General features: G+C 54.0%; 7 protein-coding genes across 7 annotated transcripts; 5 read left to right on the top strand and 2 right to left on the bottom strand.

The window, feature by feature from the left end:
• Window positions 1-894: 894 nt before the first annotated feature.
• Window positions 895-2336, bottom strand: GLRG_09595 (uncharacterized protein; the record flags this gene model as incomplete). The annotated part of the gene is made up of 5 exons (XM_008100280.1): window positions 895-1393; window positions 1459-1930; window positions 1988-2024; window positions 2082-2177; window positions 2232-2336. The coding sequence occupies 5 exons, from the start codon at window positions 2334-2336 to the stop codon at window positions 895-897; spliced, it is 1209 nt and encodes a 402-aa protein (XP_008098471.1).
• Window positions 2337-9090: 6754 nt separating this feature from the next.
• On the top strand, window positions 9091-9630 carry GLRG_09594 (uncharacterized protein; the record flags this gene model as incomplete). Its single annotated transcript, XM_008100279.1, has 1 exon — window positions 9091-9630. The coding sequence occupies one exon, from the start codon at window positions 9091-9093 to the stop codon at window positions 9628-9630; it is 540 nt and encodes a 179-aa protein (XP_008098470.1).
• Window positions 9631-10380: 750 nt separating this feature from the next.
• Window positions 10381-12196, top strand: GLRG_09593 (FAD binding domain-containing protein; the record flags this gene model as incomplete). Its single annotated transcript, XM_008100278.1, has 2 exons — window positions 10381-11040; window positions 11096-12196. 2 exons carry the CDS (start codon window positions 10381-10383, stop codon window positions 12194-12196), a joined length of 1761 nt encoding a protein of 586 aa, XP_008098469.1.
• Window positions 12197-12615: 419 nt separating this feature from the next.
• Window positions 12616-14145, top strand: GLRG_09592 (uncharacterized protein; the record flags this gene model as incomplete). The annotated part of the gene is made up of 1 exon (XM_008100277.1): window positions 12616-14145. One exon carries the CDS (start codon window positions 12616-12618, stop codon window positions 14143-14145), a length of 1530 nt encoding a protein of 509 aa, XP_008098468.1.
• Window positions 14146-15402: 1257 nt separating this feature from the next.
• Window positions 15403-16197, top strand: GLRG_09591 (short chain dehydrogenase; the record flags this gene model as incomplete). Its single annotated transcript, XM_008100276.1, has 1 exon — window positions 15403-16197. One exon carries the CDS (start codon window positions 15403-15405, stop codon window positions 16195-16197), a length of 795 nt encoding a protein of 264 aa, XP_008098467.1.
• A 1697-nt stretch (window positions 16198-17894) lies between these two features.
• GLRG_09590 (gamma-glutamyltranspeptidase) lies at window positions 17895-19671 on the top strand (the record flags this gene model as incomplete). Its single annotated transcript, XM_008100275.1, has 2 exons — window positions 17895-18268; window positions 18351-19671. The coding sequence occupies 2 exons, from the start codon at window positions 17895-17897 to the stop codon at window positions 19669-19671; spliced, it is 1695 nt and encodes a 564-aa protein (XP_008098466.1).
• A 402-nt stretch (window positions 19672-20073) lies between these two features.
• On the bottom strand, window positions 20074-22505 carry GLRG_09589 (neutral/alkaline non-lysosomal ceramidase; the record flags this gene model as incomplete). Its single annotated transcript, XM_008100274.1, has 4 exons — window positions 20074-20673; window positions 20744-21255; window positions 21307-21841; window positions 21900-22505. The coding sequence occupies 4 exons, from the start codon at window positions 22503-22505 to the stop codon at window positions 20074-20076; spliced, it is 2253 nt and encodes a 750-aa protein (XP_008098465.1).
• Between the last annotated feature and the right edge of the window lie 1452 nt (window positions 22506-23957).

Genomic DNA, 23957 nt, shown 5'->3' with positions numbered 1-23957 from the left:
ACGATGTTCCGTAAGTAAGGAGTTCTTGTGGAGACAAACAAAACCAGTGGAGTGATTGTTCGCATTCAGCTCGGAAACCCCTGATAGCCTCCTTAAAACCGAAATGGTCTCGTTCAGTAATCAGCTTGTATTTCTACTTTGTTGACGACTATCTTGCTTCTAGTGACTTCTCATGGAGCAAACGAAGACAAGATCGCGATAGTATCTAATGTCTTTTTTCTTCCCACTCTGTGACTTGAAAAATTCACTAGGACAAGAATCGGCAACCTGCTGCTAGGCAGGCATTCGCAATAGGTCTCTGTGGAGCCGCCCTACTTTTACTGTCTGTATTAGTACCACGTGGGATGATGGTGAAGGCTTGCAATCGCAATAGATAAGGTTGTTACTTGGTTGCATTTGGCACCTTTTACAAATCCGATATCAACTCGCAATTGCGTTTAGCCCTATCGAAGAAAAACCTATGGATGTTGTATAAGGCCACATTGCGATCCGAATTAATCGATAAAGACAGAACCCATCCTCTATAATTGCTGTCCCCAGATGCGGCTCTGGTATGAAGCTAGCTGCAAACAGAACTCCACTCCTCCTAGTTTGCGAGTCAGACCTACCGCAACCGATTACATCCATGACTGGAAGCAACGCTACCATTGATGACCCAGCCACATGTCGAGACCATATATCGCAGTCACAGTTGCAAGGGAGCACGCATTGAGTGTGTGTTGATGCATGATTATCTGGGTATCTATGGGCCGCTCGAGCCGACTTTGACGAGCGAAGCCGGCCATGCCGCACAGACCATTCGTGATAACACACGACCCGATAGGACGAGCATAAACACGGTGGGATCAGCTTACACGAATCCACAAGAACTTTGAAATGAACAATTGATTATATTCATGGCCGCCTGCCACTACGGGATGGTGTCAAAACCAGCCGATCCTGTGACTCCTGATCATCTGAGATCTTCTTCGATCCGTCGGAAAACAATGACTTTTCGCTCGGCTTGGAAGCAAGTCGTGTCGATGCGATCTCGGTCTGTGTCGGTCTCGGCAGGATACGGGTATCAGTGCACCACGAACTATTGACAAGGGCCTTGTGCGGTTTCCGTGGTGAAAATTCGCGAAGCTCTGCAGTGGCCTCTGTGTCTTGGAGGGCGCTGAAGCGACGAGCCTCGGAAGTAATCTCGACTTCTTTCGTGATGAAGATCTGGCCAATGTTCTTTTGGAGGTTAGGCCAGAAGACTGGGAGTGAGGCACAGATAGTCGCTAGGTTGACCTCGACGGCAGCGAGCACGATGGGAGTGCAGCCATACCAGCTGGGGTCAAGAGTCGGGTATGTACCGGCTCTAGAACGTGCAATACCAATGACACGGAATAGTCCAAGGATATTCACACTGCCAAGTCAGCGAGTCAGCATATGGCCTATTGGCGAGGATAATCAGGGTCTGGAAACACTTACAGCACGCCCATGATGAACAAGCCGAGCAAACTCAACCGAGACTTTGCCCGGAGACCCGTTTTCAAGAGCAGGGGAATGGGTATCGCGAAAACAATCAGATCCAACGCCACATTGATTGATACATGGCTTTCGAAGCTACGAGCGAAGGTTTGGGGATCGCGAGAGCCAAAAGCCCATCGTGTGTCCGTCGACGACGTCAGGTCCCAGAACGCCGATACGGGGATGCACGGGACCCAGGCAAGGAAGGAGTACGCGATACCCCAGGCGGCGGTGATGTAGATGAAGACAACGGTTATGTATCGTGACTTGGTGCCGCGCTCGAACATGCGAAGGTACTGGAAAAGTAAGGCCAGCTTGATAAGAGCAGTGGCCATGGGATATGCGCCGTTGCACACATAAAAGACTTTGACAAAATCCTGCATGTTTTTGATGCCAAGCAAGATGTAGTGTTTTCCTAGTCCATACTCCGTAGCTACATCAGGAACGTCAGCACATATCAACGACGGGTGAATGGGGTTAGAAAGCATACCAACGCAAGTTGCGGCCGACAGAAGTAAGCTTGTGAGCTATATTGGGACCGTTAGACCTCAACAATCCAACCCCATCCGCGGGATGCCACATACCATAGACAGCATGACAAAGTAATCATCCCATCCCGGACACCGAAGAACGAAGTAGCGAACATAAAGTCGGTAGACACCACAAATCCATGCCAAAGTCTATTGCGAGTGTTAAGGGACGTCGTCGTCTTTGAAGCGGGGAGAGTCACTTACCATGAACGAAAGAACCATACCCAGGACAGCCGCTTGTCTGTTGAGAGGCGGCTCGGGGTCACTGAGGTTGTCGGTCTTCCCGAGCAATTCTATGAGGTTGCCCATTGGCACGCGGTATCTTGGAGATCTAGATCGTTGCACTTCGCATAGTTTTAGGGCCTCCCCTTGCCTCAACTCCACGTCCCGACTGCGAAGGATTCTGCTCGCTTCAAACGTCTCGGCGTCTCGTCGTCGTCGTCGCCAACCCAGCGGGAATGTTTGGAACACCGTTGGGAGCACGTCGTAAAGGCAAGTGTGTAGACGACTGTAACAGAGGGAGGGGGAACAGGGGGCATCATAAGTGAATTCAAGTCTAACAATGAAAGACGCCTGGTCTGCAGATGGATTGGGTATGGGGGGAGGGGGGGGCGTGTTTGGAGGAGCTCTAGGAAGCTAGACAGTGGTGCGCGCCACGGTTGACAGGGTAAATTTCCGGTACCCAGAGAAAGCCGCCTGCACCGGGGTCCCTGTACACGTGGGACTGCCACTCTGGAAGCGGAAACGTACCGGTATAGGACATGGTGGTATGATATTCTCACAGCGCTAGACCAGTTTATCAGTCCATACAAACAAATTAGACTGGCGTATTGGCACCGCCGAAAGGACCAAGATCGCTGGGTGTCGGTGTACGCGGAGAAGGGCAAATCTTGAGATTCCGGTGTTATGGTTTCGCGACTGGCTAGACAGGTAGGTGTATGAAGTTTGTCTCTCAAAAAGAAAAGGAGAGAAAGATTCTGCCTCTTGGCAGGGATCTGATATGCAGAAGTCTCGTTCCCCAACTTTTTGACAACTGATATCTGACAAGCCGACCGGCCGGCCATAGGTGCGAAGGGTCATTTGGATGATGGATGACTAGGTATACTCGCGTAAGTGCGGTATAATTACATGTAAATGCAGTACTGAACATGCGTGATTCATGAAACTATCGGCCTTACTACATCACATTTCCTTGTCTATAGAGTGGGCGTGCAGAGAGCAGATACACGACGACGATTCTGACATGACGCGCATTTTTGCAACGTGATCCCGCTAGTGAACACACAGGAGGTTATTTACAAGGAGCATTGACCCCGTCCTTCCCTTCCTAGCAGCTATGAGTCCGAGAGGGGGGGGGGGGGGAGGCCGCGGAGACTTTGGCGCTTCAAGAAATGTTGACGGGGCAAACAACTTAACCCGCCGCGTTCGTGTGTCGGTTCCCCTGCAGCATTCCTTTTTTCAGACGAGGGGGATTGACGAATCAGCAGTCTGATAAAACGCCAGTTGATTGTGGAGGGTTCGCTCAGGCGACTGCGGCATTGGTCCGTCGGTGGCCAAGAACGAGCCAGGGTTCCCTAGGAGCCCATCCGTCGAGATCGACGGCTACGGCTAGAGAGCCGAGACAGCCCCATTGACAAGCCGTCTCAGACCCCAAGAAGGTTTGATCGCATCCGGGCGTTGCATCTTTATTCCCGTCCTCTCCCGCGACCTCTCTTTCTTTCATGACCGGAAATATGGCCACAGCTTTCATCACGCAACAGGCCAAGCTTCCAGGGGTGAGACATGATAGAGGGGGCCCGCTGCTGATCGAAGCCCACTTAGAAAGTCTGGCTGGAGCTTTGGCCGCCGGAAAAAGCAAGCTGTCTTATTTATCTGGCTAGCCCGATAAGAGCTAGGAGAAGCGAGAGATTCGGCAATAGGTGACGATACGTATGTGATGACTCTGGCTGACGTGTTGACAATTTCTAGACGAGCCGGCTTGCCCCAACATCGTTTGGAATCAACATAAGCACAATAAATGGGTTTATTGCGGTGCGGCGCAGCATCAGCCACAAGCTCCGATATGGTATCCTATCCTGTCCTGTCGAGCCACGCCACTGACTGCAACACCGTTGAAGCCCGCCCAAATAACGCAGCCCGATGCTTACAAAGCTGCATCACATCAAGCCAGAAAGACATGGCTTTGTTACAAGGTACATGGTACCAAAACCTAGAAACATTGACATTGTTCCTTTCAGCCTCGGCACAGCTGCTGCTGCGATCCAGCAAGTACGCCTGAACCGCAGCCTAACAACGACAACGGTTGAAAGTATGCTCAAAGGGAGCCCAGGCTGCATAAACATAGGATTCGATTTCCCTTCTCCGAGGAGTGAACTAGTCTTTCAACTAGTCCTGAGAAGCGACTGGACCAAGGTTTACATAACAGTTAGTATGTTTTTCACCTATTTTATCACAAGCTGATGGTAACTGTACTGGCCGATGTGATTTACATAACATCAATAGTGCTACGGGTCGGTGTGATATGGCGCAAATCAGCCGTTCATCACTACGAATGATATGGATGGACCCGTCCTTTCGTCAAAGCAATGTTTCGATAGTTTTACATCTCCAGGCAAGTTTGTGCCCTTGGAAGAAACTATTGAAGATGGCACAATGCGTTCCATCCATTGATCACACTTCTGGTGAACGGAAACGATAGAGTCTATCACCATTTGTCGTGTCGAGGAGATCTTCCACAGCAATAGAGTCGTCGGCGGCAAGTCACACTTCCAGTCTGCCACGCGACTGTGCTGCACCATGCTATTTCCATTAATACGCAAAGTCCCGGCAAAGCTAGAGCCTCGGCACCAACTATAGCCATCCCTCTTGTCCGTGCCGCCTGTGGACTCGATTTGTCAATTACCATCGATATGCGCTAGAAAAAGCGCCATTTAAGCTCCAGCCTGGATTCCGTCTGGCTTATTTTTGCAGCGCCAAGGGCTCAAAGGCGGCAATTTGGCAGACCAAGTAGACTAGGTACCTTTCCGGCCGAAAGAGTTGGACTTGCCATTACGAAAGAGGGGTTATTCCCCTTACTCTCCAGGCTCTGGCTGTTGCTCGATCAGTCAAATTATTGGGATGAGAATCGGGGAAGGCCTAGGATTCTTCTGTTATCACCTAGTATTGTGGTATCAGACCATCGACGGCTTTGTTGCCTACTCCCTCCTTTAGGAAAGGCGGCGTTCCGGGGCACTGGACCCCGCCACTCACCTGCCATCGCCACGTGAGAAAGAGACGGAGTAGGCAGCATGGCCTGAGTGGCGGCCGTACAAGCGCAACCACCGATGAATAGAGGACACTAGCGAGTAATACAACAGCTAGTGCCTCGAAAGTGCGACCGCCATCCACGCAGAGTCACCTCGAAAGTATTTGGGAAGAGCTCGGCAAATGGTTTGGGGGAGAAGAAAGGAGAATAGGTGAGCAGTCTACGAAGAGGGCAGCTTGGATGCTTAGTGGTAAAGGGGCGGCAATTTGATCATGATATAGACTAGGGATTAAGAACAGCCCTCACAGAAAACATGTTTGCTTCAGCTTCCATATATCATCAAACACGTCTTCAAGTCTTGTTGGAGCACCAGCCGCTGCAGAGCTTGGTTCTGCCTATACATGGGGGCGCCGTCCAATTTATTGCCCTTCGACATACACTGGTTGCTCAGAAATCAAACACCCGAGCCAGAACATTCTCACAGAGAAGCCTCTAACACAGCCTTGGGAACGGAACCCCAAGAGGGTTAGATTACGCATGAACCAAATTTGGTCTCGTATGACAGCTGGGTTCCGCAGCAAGTGGCGCAGGTCGAATTTGCGTCAGATCCATGTCCTTGGCCTAAAGCTAGGTCGATGAAAGGTAGTTCGCTCTTCATTAGCTCCGGAGGCATCTTGGGGCGTTTACTGACCACACTGGTCACTAAAGTTCCCAGGTAATCCCTGAATGTTTGATGATACCTATGCTATATCCAGACAAGGCAGGAAACGATCGAACATAGCTTGGTTGACTACCTGATGAAACAAAACATATCCACGGGAAACGGACCTTGTCGTCTTTAGTAGTCATGAACGACTTTAGCATCAGAAATCATCGGTTCATCTATGATAGAGCGGTCGAAAACCCAGGTTATCTGATAGGTATGGTCGGGGTTGGTGGTTAGGTCATAAGACTTTGCATGTTTCATTGACTACACCGGTGGCGTGGCCGATGTTGTCTTTGTCGTTCCCAGCATCAACAACGAAGTATACTAGACATGGGCTCTTCGCTATGAGATTAACGGTGCGGCACCAAATGTGGTCCCTGACTTGAACTTATAGATGATTGCTTCCCCGCGAAGGTTCCACTGTCATCGTGCTCTTGCAGCTTGCGACGACTGGGAGTTTACCACTAGTTTCGAATGCCTTCCGGCCTATGAGCTAGGCCAAGTATGATGAAGCAGTTAATTGGGTAATGCAGGCCTCGAATATTCATGTTTGCTTGTTTGTTTCCTGGGAGAAGTACGGGTGACAAAACTGTAGAAAAGAATGTGGCTGCCGCCTGCCAGAGTCCTGACTGACTGTCGTAAGGGCGCTGCTTAAAGTTGTCTTTCTTTGACAGCTTCGTATCTTACGAGTTGCTGTGTAAAAACGCACCAGCCTCATAGACCGCGGCGAAAAGTTGGCTCAGGTCATTGTGATAACCCCCAAGCACAGAATCACCCTTCCAGTTCAACTTGACTTAGAAGGACTACAGCATAAGGCTGGCGGCCGGCGCAGTTCCACTCACCTAGCCTTTAAGACTGTGCTGGCCCCGTCTTAGGACACACCTGTATTCATGTACCGTATGGTTAGCCTAGAAGCTCAGATATATGGATGGAATAACGTAGTTTCTGGTGTGAAGAGATATACGACATATTGTTCATCTAGCTGGACTTCATTTCCCCTTGTAAGGCTGTTTTTTACTATACCCTGGAATATGGGCGCAACAGATTTCACAACATCGTCATCTACTGCTGACCAGCTGCTCATCATTAGATGAGATTCTCGTGCAGCTCGTGGAGGTCACAAACCATACCAAAGCTGACGGTATTGAGAGGGCGAGTAGTGCATAATCTGTTGTGTGGGGCGGAGGCTGTAAGTAATTTGAGAGAACAAGAGGAGGATGAACGAATGGAAGGGAACTAGGTAAGGAAGATTAACAGGCAGTTTTTACCATATCCTGGTCCGTAATTTGAGCAAACTACTTACTCTAGCAGGCCCGGATGACCTCATTAGCAAACCCAAAGCCGACGATCGACCTCATCCTGTCATAATATATATTAGATGGCCCGTTCATGAAGTCGGTCGTATTCTTCGGACTTCGTTCAACCACTTCAACGTTGTATCTAGACAATCTCGCCCATGGAGCGGATTGTCTCCACAATTCTTGATGCTTGGTTCGCCCCTCCGAGGGCCGCGTTCACGACATGGTATTCTCATGCCGGTGTTGAATAGTCCTCTCAGACTCGGGATCTCAAAAAAACATGGAGTACAACACTGACCTTTTTTTTCATCTTCAGCCAACGGGTCGGTGACCCGCTGGCCCATGATGGGCAGTGCAGTGATAAGGATGCTGGAAGATGTGAATTGAGCCACGTTTGTGGTTGAGAAAGAGAGTACTACAGCCATAATACATATACGACAAGGTGAGTCGTCCCGTGCCGAGCAGGAAATTATCGAAAGACAACGACGCTGATTGCAGTATGGGAGTAACCCTATCATTTTGCGTAAAATGCTTGATGCACATGCAGGCACGTCACCGCGCTTGTTCAAGGTTTCGGCTCGACGAGGATTCAGTTAGACTTGTTTAGAATATAAATAGAAAGGTAGAGGGGCTCGGTACGTATCTTTCCAAGATCTCCTATTGTCATTGTTTTGCATCTTTCTGAGCCCTATTTAGCAGCTTGGCCTTGTTCGCTTGGTATACTTGAAAATTGACGATACGCATGATCAGATTCGATACATATAAGTCACCTTGTAACGCAGAGCAACCGTAGACGATGGTCTGAAGGCCACATATTCTTTGATGAAGTGAGAAGCCAAAGTAAAAATCTTTTCACAAACACGATTCGAGAAATCTTGAGATTCTTCACTTGAAAATACCCCCAGATGCCGGACATCTTTTCCGTTGTACGTCTTCGCTGTGTCATCGAGCCAGCAATGCGTGGCTGGGTCAAGACACGCAATTACCAACTATCAAATGACATTTTTGAAAGCCTAGGTCACGCATCTCAAGCTTTTTTGATGCTTCAGAGTACATAGTTGGTCAGAGCTCAGAGTATTACAAGAACTGGCACACGGGTGTCACTCGGGTGAAGTGTAGGCGAGGATTGGCGAGGGTTCAAGTCAGGCTCCGTCAAACACTAGACCTGATGGGATTGCCACACAGCAATGACGAATTTCCAACTGATGAGCAATGATCTGTCGGTAGCAGTCGTTCCGAGGTAGTCATAAATACTCAGCTAGCAGATATACTTCCTCCCGAGTCTGGTTACTTGGATTCCACTATGGGTCATCCAATCTTGAAAACGAGGTTACGCCGGCCATCATTTCATGCTCAAGCTGCTACATGCCCAATATCGAGCCCTTCCTCGCCGCTCTACAAACTTTGAGCCCTAGTACTATGCCTGTTATAGGCACCTGTCCCTACGTTGTCTCCAACTATGCCAGAGTATTATGGACTGGGAGTCTGGGACTGCTGATCTTCCCGCGATGAATGTCTAGCTCCAAAAAATAACCAGTCCGAGTGGACGGAGGCAACCAAACTGGTACTCCGTAACCTGACGGTCGCCTTAACTTTAATACGAGGAGACGGTTTGCAGTGGTTCGCCAACTCTTCGCCGATCAGCCCTATCGGAGACGGGTTGAATTATAACCTGGCCCCAATGCCCCAAGATTCCGAACAAACCCGAACTTCTTGCTTACTGTGTAATCTTGCTCTTGTCAACTACACTCTGCTCTCATTTCACATGTTGTTTCGAATTCAAGCCCCCATTTGTGGTCATCCGAATATCCCAGGATGTCGTCTTCTAGGATGCCTTCTTCCAGGAGGCCCTCTTCGAATTCTTCACTTTCCAAGAATCACATTTTCCTCTACGGAATCTGGAGCCAACCGAAGACCCTTTATAACCTTATTCTTTCCAACTCAGATCCCGATCCATTATTGACGGAGAGATTCGCTTTTATACAAGCCACTCTTAGCGATGACCCCCTCCAATCTCCTCTTTCCGATCGTCGAGGAGCAAGCATAAAGGGCGTTTACGTCACGGGACTGACGGAAGCGGAGATCCAAAAGATGGACAGCTTCCTTACGGATTGCGCCCGACACGAGGTCTTTGTTCAGTTCATCTGCCGCCACGGGAAGAATTGTACCAGGAAGGCGTTTGTCTGGATTCCGCGCAGCCCAGCTATCGATGGCATTCAGGCCTGGGACGCAGCTCCCCCTTCGAGGCCCAGCGGTGGTGCCAACGGAGGTGCCAACGGAGGTGCGCGTGGTTTCAACCCTGGAGCCACTCAAGGATCCAACTTGACATTTGGCGGAGCTGCATTCGCTGCCTGAAATATGATAACTCCGCAAACACATATGGAGAGGCAACATCAGCAAAGACCACCGCAGCGGCGGTGACGACAACGACGATCACGACCACGACTACGACCACGACGACACAAATTGGCTGTGCGCAGGCTTGGTTACTTTACCGGGAGGATATCTCGTTGGAGGGTTCAGGGCTGCGGCGATGTATTGGACTGGCTGCCACAACTCTTTTTGGGGATCATTTGAGCGGCTCGGGAATTCATTCATTTGTGTTGAGTCGAAGGAGTTTCAGGATCTCTGTCGTTCTGTAGCGGTAGCACCAAGCTAGTGCAAGTAATCAAAGACGGACAGTTTCGATTCGATGAAAAGGAGCTCTCAACTTTAGTGCAACACAGCGATTGGAAAGAGTCCGAAATTCGTTTCTGTGGCAAGGCATTTCTGGTGGCTCTCTCTAGCGCGGCCTCTGCTGCTGGCCCATCACAAGAGGCCTCTCGGCATATGCGAGGACGAAGATAGGCGATCTAGGTGGCGATATGGGTGGGTTCTGCTACGCTGACATGCTAATACGGTCTGGTTCCAGTGAAGATCGCCATCCCGGGTCGAAGGGCCGCATGCTTGAGCGCAACGTGAGAAATCCCCCGCACCAAGACAGGGAGAATTCCAACCAGGGGTCTCTTCACATAAGTATGAAGAGAATCACAGAGTTTACCTCTCGATGTAAGATTGACAGGCACCGCTGCGGAGTACAATCAAGAGCACCTTTGTTATCAAGCCATGGCGCGCTGGCTCTCATCGCTCATCCTTTGCGCCGTGATGGAATCGACCGGATTCGCAGCGGCAATACGATGTAAAGTTTACCCGGGTGACACCGCCTGGCCCTTGGATGAAGCGTGGACGTCACTCAACGAACGCGTCGATAACCGCCTCCTCAAGCCGCGCCCCCAGGCGGCGGCATGCTACAATGGCCCCGAATACGATGCGGTCGCCTGCGCGAGAATGTCGGCCAACTGGACCAACTCGTACATCCACCTAGAAGATCCCATTGAGATGTTCTCGCCTGTTTATCAAGGCCTGACGTGTCTGCCACCCAGCATCTATGACTCGGGGAACTGCACCATGGGTGGCTTCCCATGGTATGTCATTAATGCGACTTCGCCGAAGCATGTACAGGAGGGCGTCAAGTTTGCCGCTGAGACAGGCGTGAGGCTTGTGGTGAAGAACACCGGGCATGACTTTTCAGGCAAGTCCGGTGGCGGGGAGTCGCTGAGTATCTGGACTCGTTACTTGAAAGATGTCGAGTACGTCGAAGAGGTGATCGATGCAGTTGAGGGGTACTCTGGTCCCGCATTCAAGTGCGGCACTGGAGTTCAAGCTTTTGAGATCTACAAGGTGGCTTCGGAGTACAACAAGGTGGTTGTTGGTGGCGAAGGAGAGGTACTTTACCAAAGAGGTACTCGATCAGAGTCTTGTGGCTGACAGCTTTTTCTAGACAGTGGGAGTTATGGGAGGCTACATCCAAGGCGGAGGACACAGTCCCCTCAGCTCGATCTATGGCACCGGAGCAGACCAAGCCCTCGCATTCGAAGTTGTCACGGCTGACGGTGAGCTCGTGACGGCAAACCACACCCAAAACTCGGATCTGTTTTGGGCTCTTCGTGGTGGCGGGGGCTCGACTTTTGGTGTTGCAATCTCTGTCACAGTCAAAGCCTTCCCGGACGTCACGACGACCGCGGCGGCTTTCAAGTTTTCGACTGCGGATGGCATCTCCAACGAGACCTTTTGGGCCGGCGTGCGGAGCTACTTCGACTCGTTCATCCACAACGCCGACAACGGCACGTATGCCTACTTTGTGATGTTGCCTAACAACCCGGGTCCTGGAAACTTTCTCTTCCAGATGACACCGTTTTTTGCACCGAACAAAACCGCAGAAGATGTCAATGCCTTATTCGATCCGTGGTTCGCCGAGCTTCGAAAGCTCGGGATCGATTTTACTCCCAACATGACGCAGTATGGCAGCTTCTACCCTGCCTGGCAAGACTTCTTCCCTCTTGAGGCGGTCGAAAAGGTCAACGTGCAGAGCGGTTCTCGTCTTTTCCCACGTCGAAACTTTGAAGATGTGGAGCTGAAGCAAGCCACCTTCGACGCCATCCGCATTTCACTCGAGACGAACCATGTTTTTGTCGGATTCAATATTAAGGCAACCAGCCCTGATGACCCGGATAACGCAGTCAACCCCGCCTGGCGCGAAAACATCCTCTTCGCCATCCAGTCTGTCAGATGGCCAGTCAACGCGACCACCGATCAGATCTTGGAGGCACGCAAGGGCTTTACCTTGGGCGACATGCAACGCTGGCGGGATGTGTCACCGGGGGCGGGCTCGTACCTGTCTGAGTCGGACAGAATGGAGCCGAACTTTCAGCAATCATTTTATGGGGACACCAAGTACCCGCGCTTGTTGGAGTTGAAGCGCAAATGGGATCCGAACGACGTCTTCTATGCAGCTACCGCGGTCGGCAGTGAGTTTTGGACAATCCATACGGCTGACGGACTCCCTCATGAGAATGGCAAGTTGTGCCGCGTCGAAGAATGAAACTTCGGGGGTTGTGTTCACGAAACTGGTGTTATAGGCCATCTTCTCACGGGCCTGATTCTGGCTGCCCTCGCTTTGCCTGGTTCGCCTGTACATTATGGTTCAGTAACAAACCGTTGGGACTGCCACTTCCATGGTGGTATACCAACTTTAGCCTCTTATACTCTTGGATTTGCACGTAACCTTCAAGCTTTTCCAACCATATTACGATGATTAGGGCTATTTATAGTGCCCATTTCTCCCTTCTGCCACGAAGTGGCAGCATTTCTCTTCCTTTTCTATTCCTCTTCTGTTCTTCTTCTTCTTCTTCTTAATCACCCTGTCATTCAGTTCTCTTTCCTCGCTTTCCAACGTTGGAGCAAAAGTCCTTGATACACCCGCTAGAATACGCCATCCGTTTCAATCAAACCATCGCAAACATGGAGTTCATGCAGAGCATTGACACGTTGGGAGCGAATAGTTCGATGGAAATGCCATTGGGAGAGATGTTGAACTGGTCGGACTTTGGGTTCGCAGAGTACTCCGACTTCCACCCCCACGGCAACTATCGCAGAATGGACTGGATTGAAACCCTGTACACCTTCTTCATCTGGGAGACGTGGGTGTCGATCCAAAATATGGCGTCCAAGGAGCTGCTCTACCCGGCATTTCTCTATACCCTCAGCGTGGCCTGCATCGCCATTGCTCTCAACACCAAGGAACGCTACCGAGGAGCATGGGTTGCCGCCTCCGTTGCGATTGGGTATGTGATCCTCCAGTGTCTCAGCCCTATGAGCCTTGAGTACGTGGTCAAGGACACCCTGATCAGGGTCGTCATCATCCACAACATGGGTGCTGTCGTTATGATCCTCTGGGAGAAGTTCTGTCTCACCGAGGAGCAGAAGAAGCTGTCTTGGGGGAAACGCGCCATCGCGACATACAAGATCATGTGGAACTCACGATTTGTCAAAACGTCCCGGCCTGCTCCTGTCTTTCACCTGTTAAAGGCGGATGAAGAGCTTCGAAAGGCCGCACTTGGCGCTACCGTGGAAGAGGAGGACTCGGAAGAACTCGACGAGCATGCCGCCGGCCTTGCTGGAAACACCGACGACAACTACAGCGACGGCCTCCTTCACATCAAAAGCGCCTGCAATGGTGTACGACAAATCGGCTATTGGATCTGGAGCTGTATAGGCCTGCCCGTGGTCCGGCTCTGGAACTGGATCGGCCATAGGAATCGCTGGATCGTGAAAACAACCGCGACCATCCTCATTGTCTGGGTCTTGGACCGCGCAAACGACCACGTCCAGATATTCATCGGTTTCGAGTGGGATGATATCCAAATCGACAGGACCGTTTTCTTTCGCCGCCTCAACGAAGTCACCCTCCATGAGGTCATGGTCCGCTGCGTCTTCGCCGTCCAATCAATCTGGTCCCCCTACGCATTCTACACCGAGGTGCATTCCATCATGGCCATCTTCTTCGTGGCCCTCCGCATCGACGAGCCTGAGGATTGGCCTCCCGTCTTCGGCGACATCCGCCAGGCCTGGAGCCTCCGCCGTCTCTGGAGCAAGTTTTGGGATCGGCTCATCTACCGACCGGTCAACGGCCTCGGCGAGATGTTCATGACCGCCGTCGGTCTCGGCCAGCGACCGTTCCGCGGACAGAAGCGTTGGTTGCTCAATGGGCTTGTCTTCTTCATCAGCGGCATCTTCCACGCAGGCACCGATTACATCTCCGGCATCCACTGCGCCTGGATGTGGGAGATCTGGTGGTGGAACATGAATTTTGTTGTCATCGCCGGCGAGACGGCACTGCTCTACTTCATCCGAGCCTACTTCCCGCGCTTTTACGAAAAGATGAGCGGCAAAGTTGGCAAGACGATCGGATTTCTCTGGGTCTTTGCTTGGTTTTTCTGGTCCGCTCCTAAGCAACATTTCAGGGCCATGCACTGCATACCTCCCTACTAGGGCCGTTGGAGAGCATGTTGGTGTCTTGGATGGCAAGCAAGTGTTATTGGTGAATGGTTTGTTGGTGATGCATGGTTGGAGTTACGGGTTATTGCACTGGGTGCAGCATAATATGGTGCAGGAGTTACGCTGGGATTGATTGCTTGTGTTGTGGAGGGAGTTGTGATTCTTTACCAATAACCACTGCACTGGGATACGGCGTCATCAATTCGACACTTTTGACAACCATGGACTGATCATCATCATCTTGTACAAAGACTCATCAACCGTGAATGAACACTGTCCGTGAACGAAGAATCCGCGGAACATTTACAGATCAGCACGACGTCGTTTTCAACCAGTCTCATACAGGCGGTTGAACCATTATTTGTATGGCAAGAGACAGAGTAGAATTGAAGAAGCGTTGACATGATCAAGCATTTCTCACTTTCTTGGATGAGTTTTCAACTTCCCTTGTACGGCCAATCAGTCATGAGTGAGAATCTTTCTTTCCGCCAATTCAAAATGTTGTACGGATATTGGACGGCCACTTACGCTAAGCTGGCGCTAATAATAGGCCACAACCTCATATGAATGTTGCTACACGACAAAGCCAACCACCAGAAAGGTCATTTTTTCGAGTCTTCTCAGTCTCTACCATTCAAGTCATGTCAGTTTGAAAAGTCAAATAGAAAAGAGACCCTCACTAAAGTGGTCTTCATCGCTGTGTCCCTCAGCTCAGGCCTGATTCATCGTTTGTCGTCACACGGTATCTACGAAGGCTCGCTCACTCACTAAACCAACCTGCCCAATTACCAACCCCCTTTTTCCAGCTAGCTGCTGTTCGCCTCACGCAAGCCTTAACCCATGTATGCCAACCCCTCGCTCCAAGTAGAAGCGACCATTCTGAATGGATAGTGTGAAGCAAAATGCCATCACGTGTGAAGATTCTCGAGTAGTAACTCGCGACCTACCAAGTCTAAGGCTTTTGGGACGCCGGTAGCTGCATACGAGTTACCCCGCCTTGAACCGCACTTATTCTGTCCTTGCTCGGCTTGGATTGCCAGTTGTTCGCGTTCCTCTAGCCATAGATAGATAGGCATGAGCGTGTATTCACAAATTTAGCATTTCATCGTTCGAACCCCTCACTGTCCAATGTTCATCTCAAATCACCATAACACCAAACCATATTCAACTCCTGTCATCCTATAGTATACGAAGTGAAAAAAGAAAGCATTGCACTCCACTCCAGAAGCTGAAGATAGACCGCCACACAAGATGGCCAGGAATCTGAGCGCATTACCAACATACCTAACCCGCCTGTTCAGCCTGGCGGGCAGGACAGCTGTGGTTACGGGCGGCAGCTCAGGCATAGGCAAGGAAATCGCACTCGCCCTCGGCCAGAGCGGCGCGACGGTGATTCTCATCGCGCGCCGGGCGAAGCCTCTGGCATCCACTGTCGAGCAACTCGCCCAGCTCGGCATCCCCGCGGCATCGATAACAGCAGACCTGTCAAATCTCGCAGATCTCCACCACGCCAGCGCCCGCATCAAGTCCTCCCATGGCGTGCCCGACATCCTTGTCAACGCAGCCGGGGTGTCTCACAGGCCACCTCTGTCGCGGATAACGCAGGGAGACTGGGACTATACCCTCGCGGCCAACCTGACGGCGCCGTTCGCGCTGGGACAAGCGTTCGGGCCCGGGATGGCTGAGCGCGGAAGCGGCCGCATCATCAACATTGTCAGCCAGCAGTCGTTTCGCGCCTTCGACAACAGCGGCGCCTACGGTGCTGCGAAAGGCGGTCTCGTCTCGCTCACGCGCTCGCAGGCCGAGGCCTGGTCACGGAGCGGGGTCCTGTGTAACGCGATCGCGCCGGGGCATGTGGAGACGCCGATGACGGAGGGGATGCTCGCCGACACGCACAAGGCGGAAGCGCATGCGGCCCGCACCATGATCGGGAGGAACGGCATGGTGGAGGATTTTGCCGGGGTCGCAGTATGGTTGGCAAGCGGTGCCAGTGCCGCGGTGACGGGGCAGACCATCTTTGTTGACGGGGGATACTCGGCTACCTAGTAATTAGTTGTCTGCTATTCTGCACGGGGAGGGAATGCATTGAAAGCGTCGGGGTTTTTGGTTTGCCGAGTCTGCACATGATGATGCGAGCAAGAGTGTCATATGACGGGTACATGAGGGTTTCTTTTCAATCGCTGAGATTGAGGCGTTCAAAGCATAATGTTATTGGGTGACCATCTTTCTTCTTCTTATTCTTTCTCGCAACCTATGCAGGCAGTCCCTAGCCTTACATGTTGAATCTTAACGCTGATGCATTGGGTTTTGAAACTACGGTAGCCCTGGTCTATGACTTGGCCGAGCACCTTGGGTTGACAAGGTCCTGCATGCGAAGAGGGTTCGTTTGGTCGGATGTAGAATGAAGTTTCTATAGTCGTACCCACAATATCCATGAACCAAAGTCGAGCATGTCACACAGTAATCGCCATCGCATAAACATGCTTGATAAAATTCTGCTTGCAGCCTTGGGTTTACCATCGCCCGTCACGATCAGGCCTAACTTGATTCCGAGAGGAGATGGGTGGCGCGCACCTACACGCATAAGGAAAACGTCTCGCAAAAGCCGGACTTGCTTTAGAGATGAACAAGGACCAATTTGGGAAAACCAAGTCTGGGAAAACGGGCTTTGGCGGTGCATTGTGATATGATGATTATTCCCAGGCTCTTGGCACCCCACTATGGACAAAGTAGAAATATATTGAGGCCTTGTTCCTGTCCCTCCCAGATGCTGCTGCATGGCACCCGAGTCAAGCTTGCTGTGCCCCAGAACGTGTTCTGCTGGGATGACGAGTAATGCGTTTATCATCATCGTTCTGCATCAAACTCCTTTCACCTTGGCACAGCGACAGATCCTACAGCACGACTTCTGGAACACCAACGAGGCAAGCCCGCGTTTCTGTACATTGTGACCATCGACCATGGTACATTTGTGCACATTGCAGAGCGTGGCTGCTGCTCGACGATAGACGGCAACGGGCTCCCGGCCGAGCATCTCCCTCTAAGCATCCGAGAGTCGGCCGGGGACGCCGTGAGCTATCCGGAATAGGAAGGTGATTCAATCTCCAACCCCCGCTGGACGTTTCCACTGTGGGTTTTCGTTCGGCATTTTTCTCGATGTTTCTTACATGGCCAATCAGCCTTGACTGTTCCCCAACCACACCCACACGCGCATGAGTTGCTGCTGTTCAACCCGGTCCTTGATGAGGCTCAGGCACGCAGTGAGAAAGCCCGCAGGGCAGTTTGCCTGGTCCCGCCTGAGCTTATCTCGGGTTGTCGAGTCTGGGAAAATGTGCTTTCTGGGCCCTGCGGGGAAGCCGATAAACAGTGTCTTAATTGGTCTGCCTTGGGCATACGACACATACATGATACCTACTATTACCTATCTGCGTGCCTGTGTTGTCCCGAGGCATGCCTGCTTCTCGGTTCCGATTGCGATAGGGCGGACCAACCGTTGGTCATCATCATCACCGCCCTGCGGGCTGCCGAAATGGACCGTTCCACAGCCCAACCAGGTCCACGACTTGAGTCGGAACCATGGACGAGATCGGCGTGAGCTTTGCCCCCATGACAATTGCGCCATCCGGGTCTTGTTTACTTTAAAGCTTGGGCGCGCCTGTCAACATTCTTGACGCCAGCCAGCTCGTTCCCGCTCTCCCAACCTTGTAGCACAGCTCTCTCGCATAGGCCCTCGCCAGCCCGTCATGAAGCTCTCCTTGACTTCTGCTGCCCTCGTGCAGCTGCTGTTCGGCATCGCGCAGCCCTCTCTCGCGGCCCCGAGCCAGAGCACCATCCCGAAGCTGGGCGCCGTCGCATCCGAGTCCAGTGTCTGCAGCCGCATTGGCACCGACCTCCTCGAGGAGGGAGGCAATGCCGCCGACGCGACGGTGGGCACCGTCCTCTGCGTCGGTGTCATCGGCATGTACCACAGCGGCATCGGCGGCGGCGGCTTCATGCTCATCCGGTCGGGCAACGGGACCTACGAGTTCATCGACTTCAGAGAGACCGCCCCGGCCGCCGCCTTCGAGGACATGTACAGGAACAACAAGAGCGCAAGCATATACGGAGGCCTAGCCAGGTAAGTCCCCCTCCCCCCCTTCCCTCCCCTCCGGTTCCCGTTCGGAACCCTCTACAGACGGGGTTATCTGACATGTCGAAAGCGGTGTTCCCGGCGAGCTGCGTGGTTTGGAGCACCTGCACAAGAAGTACGGCAAGCTGCCCTGGGCAACAGTGGTGGCGCCGGCGGTCGAGGTGGCGCGCAACGGCTTCCGCGTCACGGAGGACCTGGTCCGATACATGGACAGCGTCACGCCGAACGGCAACTTCCTGACCGAGGACCCGTCGTGGGCCGTCGACTTCGCGCCCAACGGCGACCGCGTCAAGCTCAACGAGACCATGACGCGCAAGCGCTACGCGGACACGCTCGACGTCATCGCCAGAGAGGGCGCCGACGCCTTCTACACCGGCTCCCTCGCCAACGCCACCATCGCGGCCCTGCAGAGGTCCAACGGCATCATGACGCTGGAGGACCTCAGGAACTACACAGTCGCCGTCAGGGAGCCCGCCCAGATCTCCTACAGGGGGTACAAGCTCACGGCCTGCAACGCGCCGTCCGGCGGCGTCGTCGCCCTGAGCGCCCTCAACATCGTCAGCGGGTACGAGGGCTTCGGCGACCCCGCGGCGAGGAACCAGACCGTCCACCGGATCGACGAGGCCATGCGCTTCGCGTACGGCCAGCGCACCAAGCTGGGCGACCCGTCCTTCGTCGACGGCCTGGCGGCGTACACCAAGGACATGCTGTCCCCCGAGGTCGGCGCCGAGATCCGCTCCAAGATCTCCGACGTCCGCACCCAGAACACGTCGTGGTACAACCCCGAGGGCATCGAGTCGCTCGAGACGCCGGGGACCTCGCACGTCGCCGTGGCCGACGCCAGCGGCATGGCCGTCTCCCTGACCACCACCATCAACCTCCTCTTCGGCTCGCAGCTCATGGTCCCCGAGACGGGCGTCATCATGAACGACGAGATGAACGACTTCAGCATCCCCGACTCCAGCAACGCCTTCGGCTACATCCCGAGCCCCGCCAACTTCGTGCGCCCCGGCAAGAGGCCCCTCTCGTCCATCTCCCCCGTCATCGTCGAGCACCCCGACGGCAACCTGTACCTCGTCATCGGCTCCGCCGGCGGCAGCCGCATCATCACCGCCACCATCCAGAACATCCACAACGTCCTCGACAGGAACATGACGACGGCCGAGGCCTTGGCCGAGCCCCGCTTCCACGACCAGCTGAGCCCCAATACGGCCGCTTTCGAGTGGGCCTACGACAACGCCACGACCAGCTACCTCCAGACGCTGGGGACGAACGTCACCTGGGTTGCGCCTGGCGGTAGCACGGCACAGGGCGTGAGACTGTTGCCGAACGGCACTTTCGAGGCGGCGGGTGAGCCGAGACAGAAGAACTCGGGAGGATTTGCTGTATGATATCTTTTGGGGGGGGGGGGGGTAAAAAGTAAAACTGTAAAACAGCTTTGACGTAGCATTTGCTTGATTCAAGAAGCGGAAAAGCGGAGTTCAAAGGCAGCGTACAATTTTGCTTCGGCCACTTATATTCGTGCGTGCATATTCGGAAACCAGGAATACATGTGTGAGACTGCGATACACCTTTCCACATGACGGACTGTGGCGGTGTCTTTGATAAACGATACGTATAAAAGCCAGCAGAGGGGGAAACCACACAGCATATTTACTGTTCATCTTCGAGACGCAAACAAGAAAGTCATAGCATTAAGGTATCCATAGGTCGCTAGCTGTCATCGGCATTACCGCCCGCTCATTCATTACCATATATCATTGCTCCCACCACCCAACGATTGGCCCCATCCCCTAAAGCAACGTAAAGTTCCCGCTCGTCCCCTCGAACGCGCTGATGCTCCCGATGAGCGGCTTCGAGTCGCCGTAGTACTTGAGCCGGTAGGTCCCCGGCGCGGCTCCGTCGTCCGCGCCCGTCTCCCAGCTGACCACGACCTCGCTGTAGCCCAGCAGCCAGTTCGTCCGCGTCCATGTATACACGAGGAACCAGTCGTTGTCGCTGCGCACCTGCGTCCACTGGCCGTCGGCCCCGAGCTGCTCGACCGCCGCGTAGGTGCCCTCGAGCCGGAGGTTGTTGCGCGGGTTGGCCGCCTGGAACGTCGCGTTGACGACGGCGCCGCGGGTGTACGACGCCGCCGGCTGCGTGAGCACCTGGCCAAACGACTTTCCGATCGGCACCCCGTCCGCCACGACCCCCGTGATGAAGGATAGTGAGTTGTCGCGGTTGTCTGGTGGCGAGGGCCCGTCGGGCGGGGTGGAGGTAGAGGCCGGCGCGAGGTAGCCGATGTTGGAGACGGTGAGGTTGATGTAGGCCGGCAGCGTGTTGGGCCCGAAGAGGGTAGACGCGCCCTCGTAGCGCTGGATGCCGTATTCTTCAGGCGTAGCGATGTAGTGCTACCGTCGCCATCGTTGTCAGCCGGGATTCATTCGCTCTGATGGATCGAGGGGGTGGGGTGCCACTTACAGCATAGGTGTTGGCCGGGCCACCGAGCACGACGAGAGGCTCGTCGTCCACAATGGTCCTGGCAGCCTCCTTGACGGCGTCCTTCCACCGCCGTCCGGACATCGTCGTCGCCTCCCCCGGCGCGACGACGATCACCAGCTGCCCGACGCGGAGCATCTGTATGTCGACGATGTTAGGGCTCCAGGCGTAGGGCACGGTTATCTCGCCGACATCCAACAGCACCGGCTTCGGCTGCTGGCAGGCGGCCTGCTCGGCCGTCGGCGTGCGTAGGAGGCCCGAGACGACCGCCCACACCGGGCTGGCGTCCGGCTTGCCCGAGTCGGCCTGCGTGAAGTCAAACGCGCCAGGGCCGTCCGACGTGCCCGCGGCGAAGGAGTAGCCCAGCGCCGCGGGGCATGTCTGGGCCACGGTGCCGTCGGCGCGAGTGAAGTTGTAAAAGGACATGTCGTGGAAGAAGTGGAAGGACTTGACGCTCGTGCCGACAATTGGGTCGAGGAAGACTCCAGGGCGTTCTGACGGTGTTAGCTACGATTTCCACACTCACGTCGCCCGAGATAGATGACTTACATAGCCCGACTTGGCACCGGCATACTGCCGTCTCCCAATCTCGTAGCAGCTCGAGATGCCCAGGTCCAACTTGTCAAAGGCGGGCCCACGGCCGTGGCACGACTGACTCTTGCCATCGGCGCACGTGCTGTTCTCCAGACTGCACTGCTGACCGCTCCCGTCGTCGCACCAGGCGCCGAGCACGTTCGGCGTCGTGTCGCCGACGTTGGCCTGGCTGAACCCGGCCACGAAGCCTGGCGCGGCGCTCGCGTCGCTCGCGAGGTCCTTCTCCAAGAGGTACGCCGCGACGCCCTTGTTATCGCCGGCCACGTGCGTGTTGTTCTGCAGGATCGAGGTGCCGTGCACCGGGTACCATGTCAGCAGACCAATGTTCTTGCCGTCCGAGGCGCGCTGCAGGCGGAGGAGGGTGATGGTCGTGTCGGTGCTGGAGCTGTACTTGGCCCTCTCAGACTCGGGGTTGGCGAGATAGGCCCAGAGGCTGCGGTTGATGGAGCCGTCGGCGACTTCGGCGGTGCCCACGTCGAGGTAACCCTGTCAGCATCAGTTAGTTGGTCCGATTTTTGTACTACGGGAGAGGGGGCCGACATACCTCGGTCAGGGACTCATGGGCCCTCTTGATGGAGAGCACGGCGCCGTCGACGATGGCCTGGTAACTCTGCTTGTCGAAACCCAGACTGGTGATCTGCGGGAGGAGGTAGTTGAACCATGCGCCCGGTCCGGAATGGCTATGGGTGCCCGTCACGGCAATGTTGTTCTTGTTGTAGACGGAGTACTCGGACCCAAGCGCTTGCACGCCTTCGATGATGCCTTTCCGGACTGCCGTGTCGCCGCTCTGGGTATCCATGACGAGGTACACGAACCGATCGCTCGGGTTGTTCACGTCCCCGACGATGAAGGCGCGACTGTGGATGCGCTGGCGCAGCCCCGTGCCCACCTGGGACAGGTCCGCGTAGCCGGCGAACCCGACCTCAACGACGGGGCCGGTGATGTCGGCCTTGCCGGCGCCGACGAGGTACTTATCGCCAGCGGGCGCAGCACGGGTCTTGGCCTTAGCCTTGGCATGCCATTTCCCATCGTCGCTGCGCTCAAACCGCAACTTGGGGCCCTGGTGGGATCCGCGCGTGGCGAGGCCGATGGTGACAAGAAGCACAAACGAAACGAGGGCAAACACGGCGAACAAGGAGCGCCGTGGCATGTCGAGCCCGGAGCGAGAGTAACGAGGCATCGTGAAAGATTGGCGTCGCTTGAGCTTGACTACCCAGAACTCGAGAGCCTAAAGGCGCGACCAACTGCCCGCTCTTTATAATGTTCTACCCATCGTCGAGGAACTGAACTCGTGAACATGGCATCTCGCCCCTCCCCTGCCTATGGGATCTCTTGGAGCTAGTGAAAGTAATCGATCTCCCTTGCCTACCGCGTACACAAGCATAAACAGGACGGGTACCTGACCATCGGGATGCCAGTGCCGCAGGAAGTGGAAGGTATGCCGAGGATTCGGGCACAATGATTTGCCCGCGCCGTGCTTGAGTAGTGTGCGACATGGGTTGGACGGCAGGGGGGATATCTCAAGCGAGGGTGACCATACATGTCAATATTGAAAAATGGCAAGAAAGAGAGACACGCCCGCGAGCGAGCCGGGCGATACTAACCAGTTCTCGATAGCAAACGGCGATAGTCGAGCCTGGGGAGAAGTGGGGCGAGAGGAGCAGGCTGTAATTGCCCAGCCGGCTGCAATGTTGCGTCACATGGCGCCCGGTGATATCGGCGTCTGATTGGATTTAGACAAAGTGGTAGGCTGCCATCAGGATGCGGGGGAAGTGGTACCTAATTTGGACGTTAGGTTTGCTAGGTGCTCCGTACCGTGAGTGAAATGGCACACACATGCCGGCCAGTCCTGGTCCAACCGAGGGGAAAGGACATCCAAGATGGACACCCTTTCGGCAGGATGATTGCCGATTTGGTGGTGAGCAGGCCGTCGTGAACTTGGTGGGTTTCCGGGGCTCGAAGGTTGTGCTGGGGGAAAAAAGCTTCCAGCTCGTGGCGGACTGAGCCATCACGGCGGCATGTGGCCCTCGACCTTTGGTCTCGCAGCGTGTGTCCTTGGCGACGTGCTGATACTAGGGAATCAAAGTTGTATCAGCGCCGAAAGTCCCATTCGATCCCGTACTTACTTTTTGTGTCCCCGGCGGTATGCGCAGATGATAACGACTCGGAGAGACGGGACAGACAACACCCTAAATCCCGATTCAGCAGGCCGCCGAATGCATGCAACCTCTCCCACTCACCTAGCAGAGAATGGTCGTTTCCTTTTCGGGCGCGTCATGTGCTTTTCTATGCGAGAAGAGACGGGGCACCTGGCTACCTACTGTTGTGTTGAGTGTCTGTCTATCCGTATAGGTACTCCGTACGTACCTTCCTATCTCCTGCCTGGGTGGGGTAATGTACGTACCTGTACCTACAGCATTTGAAGAGTGGAGAAGACGGGATCCCGCTCTTGCTTTCTTTTATCTACGCAGTAAATCATCCGTACGGATACCTAGTTACGAATACCTGCACTCCCTACCTACCTACCTAGATAGGTATGCTAGGCGTCCTTTCTGTCCGCGTGCCCTTGTAGAATAAAATCTCGGTCCGGGACTATCCCATT

Source organism: Colletotrichum graminicola (assembly GCF_000149035.1).
Source record: "Colletotrichum graminicola M1.001 genomic scaffold supercont1.50, whole genome shotgun sequence".
In the NCBI taxonomy this organism is placed as follows: Eukaryota; Fungi; Ascomycota; class Sordariomycetes; order Glomerellales; family Glomerellaceae; genus Colletotrichum; species Colletotrichum graminicola.
Note: the sequence above shows the minus strand (reverse complement) of the source record. Positions and strands in the feature narration are given on the sequence as shown.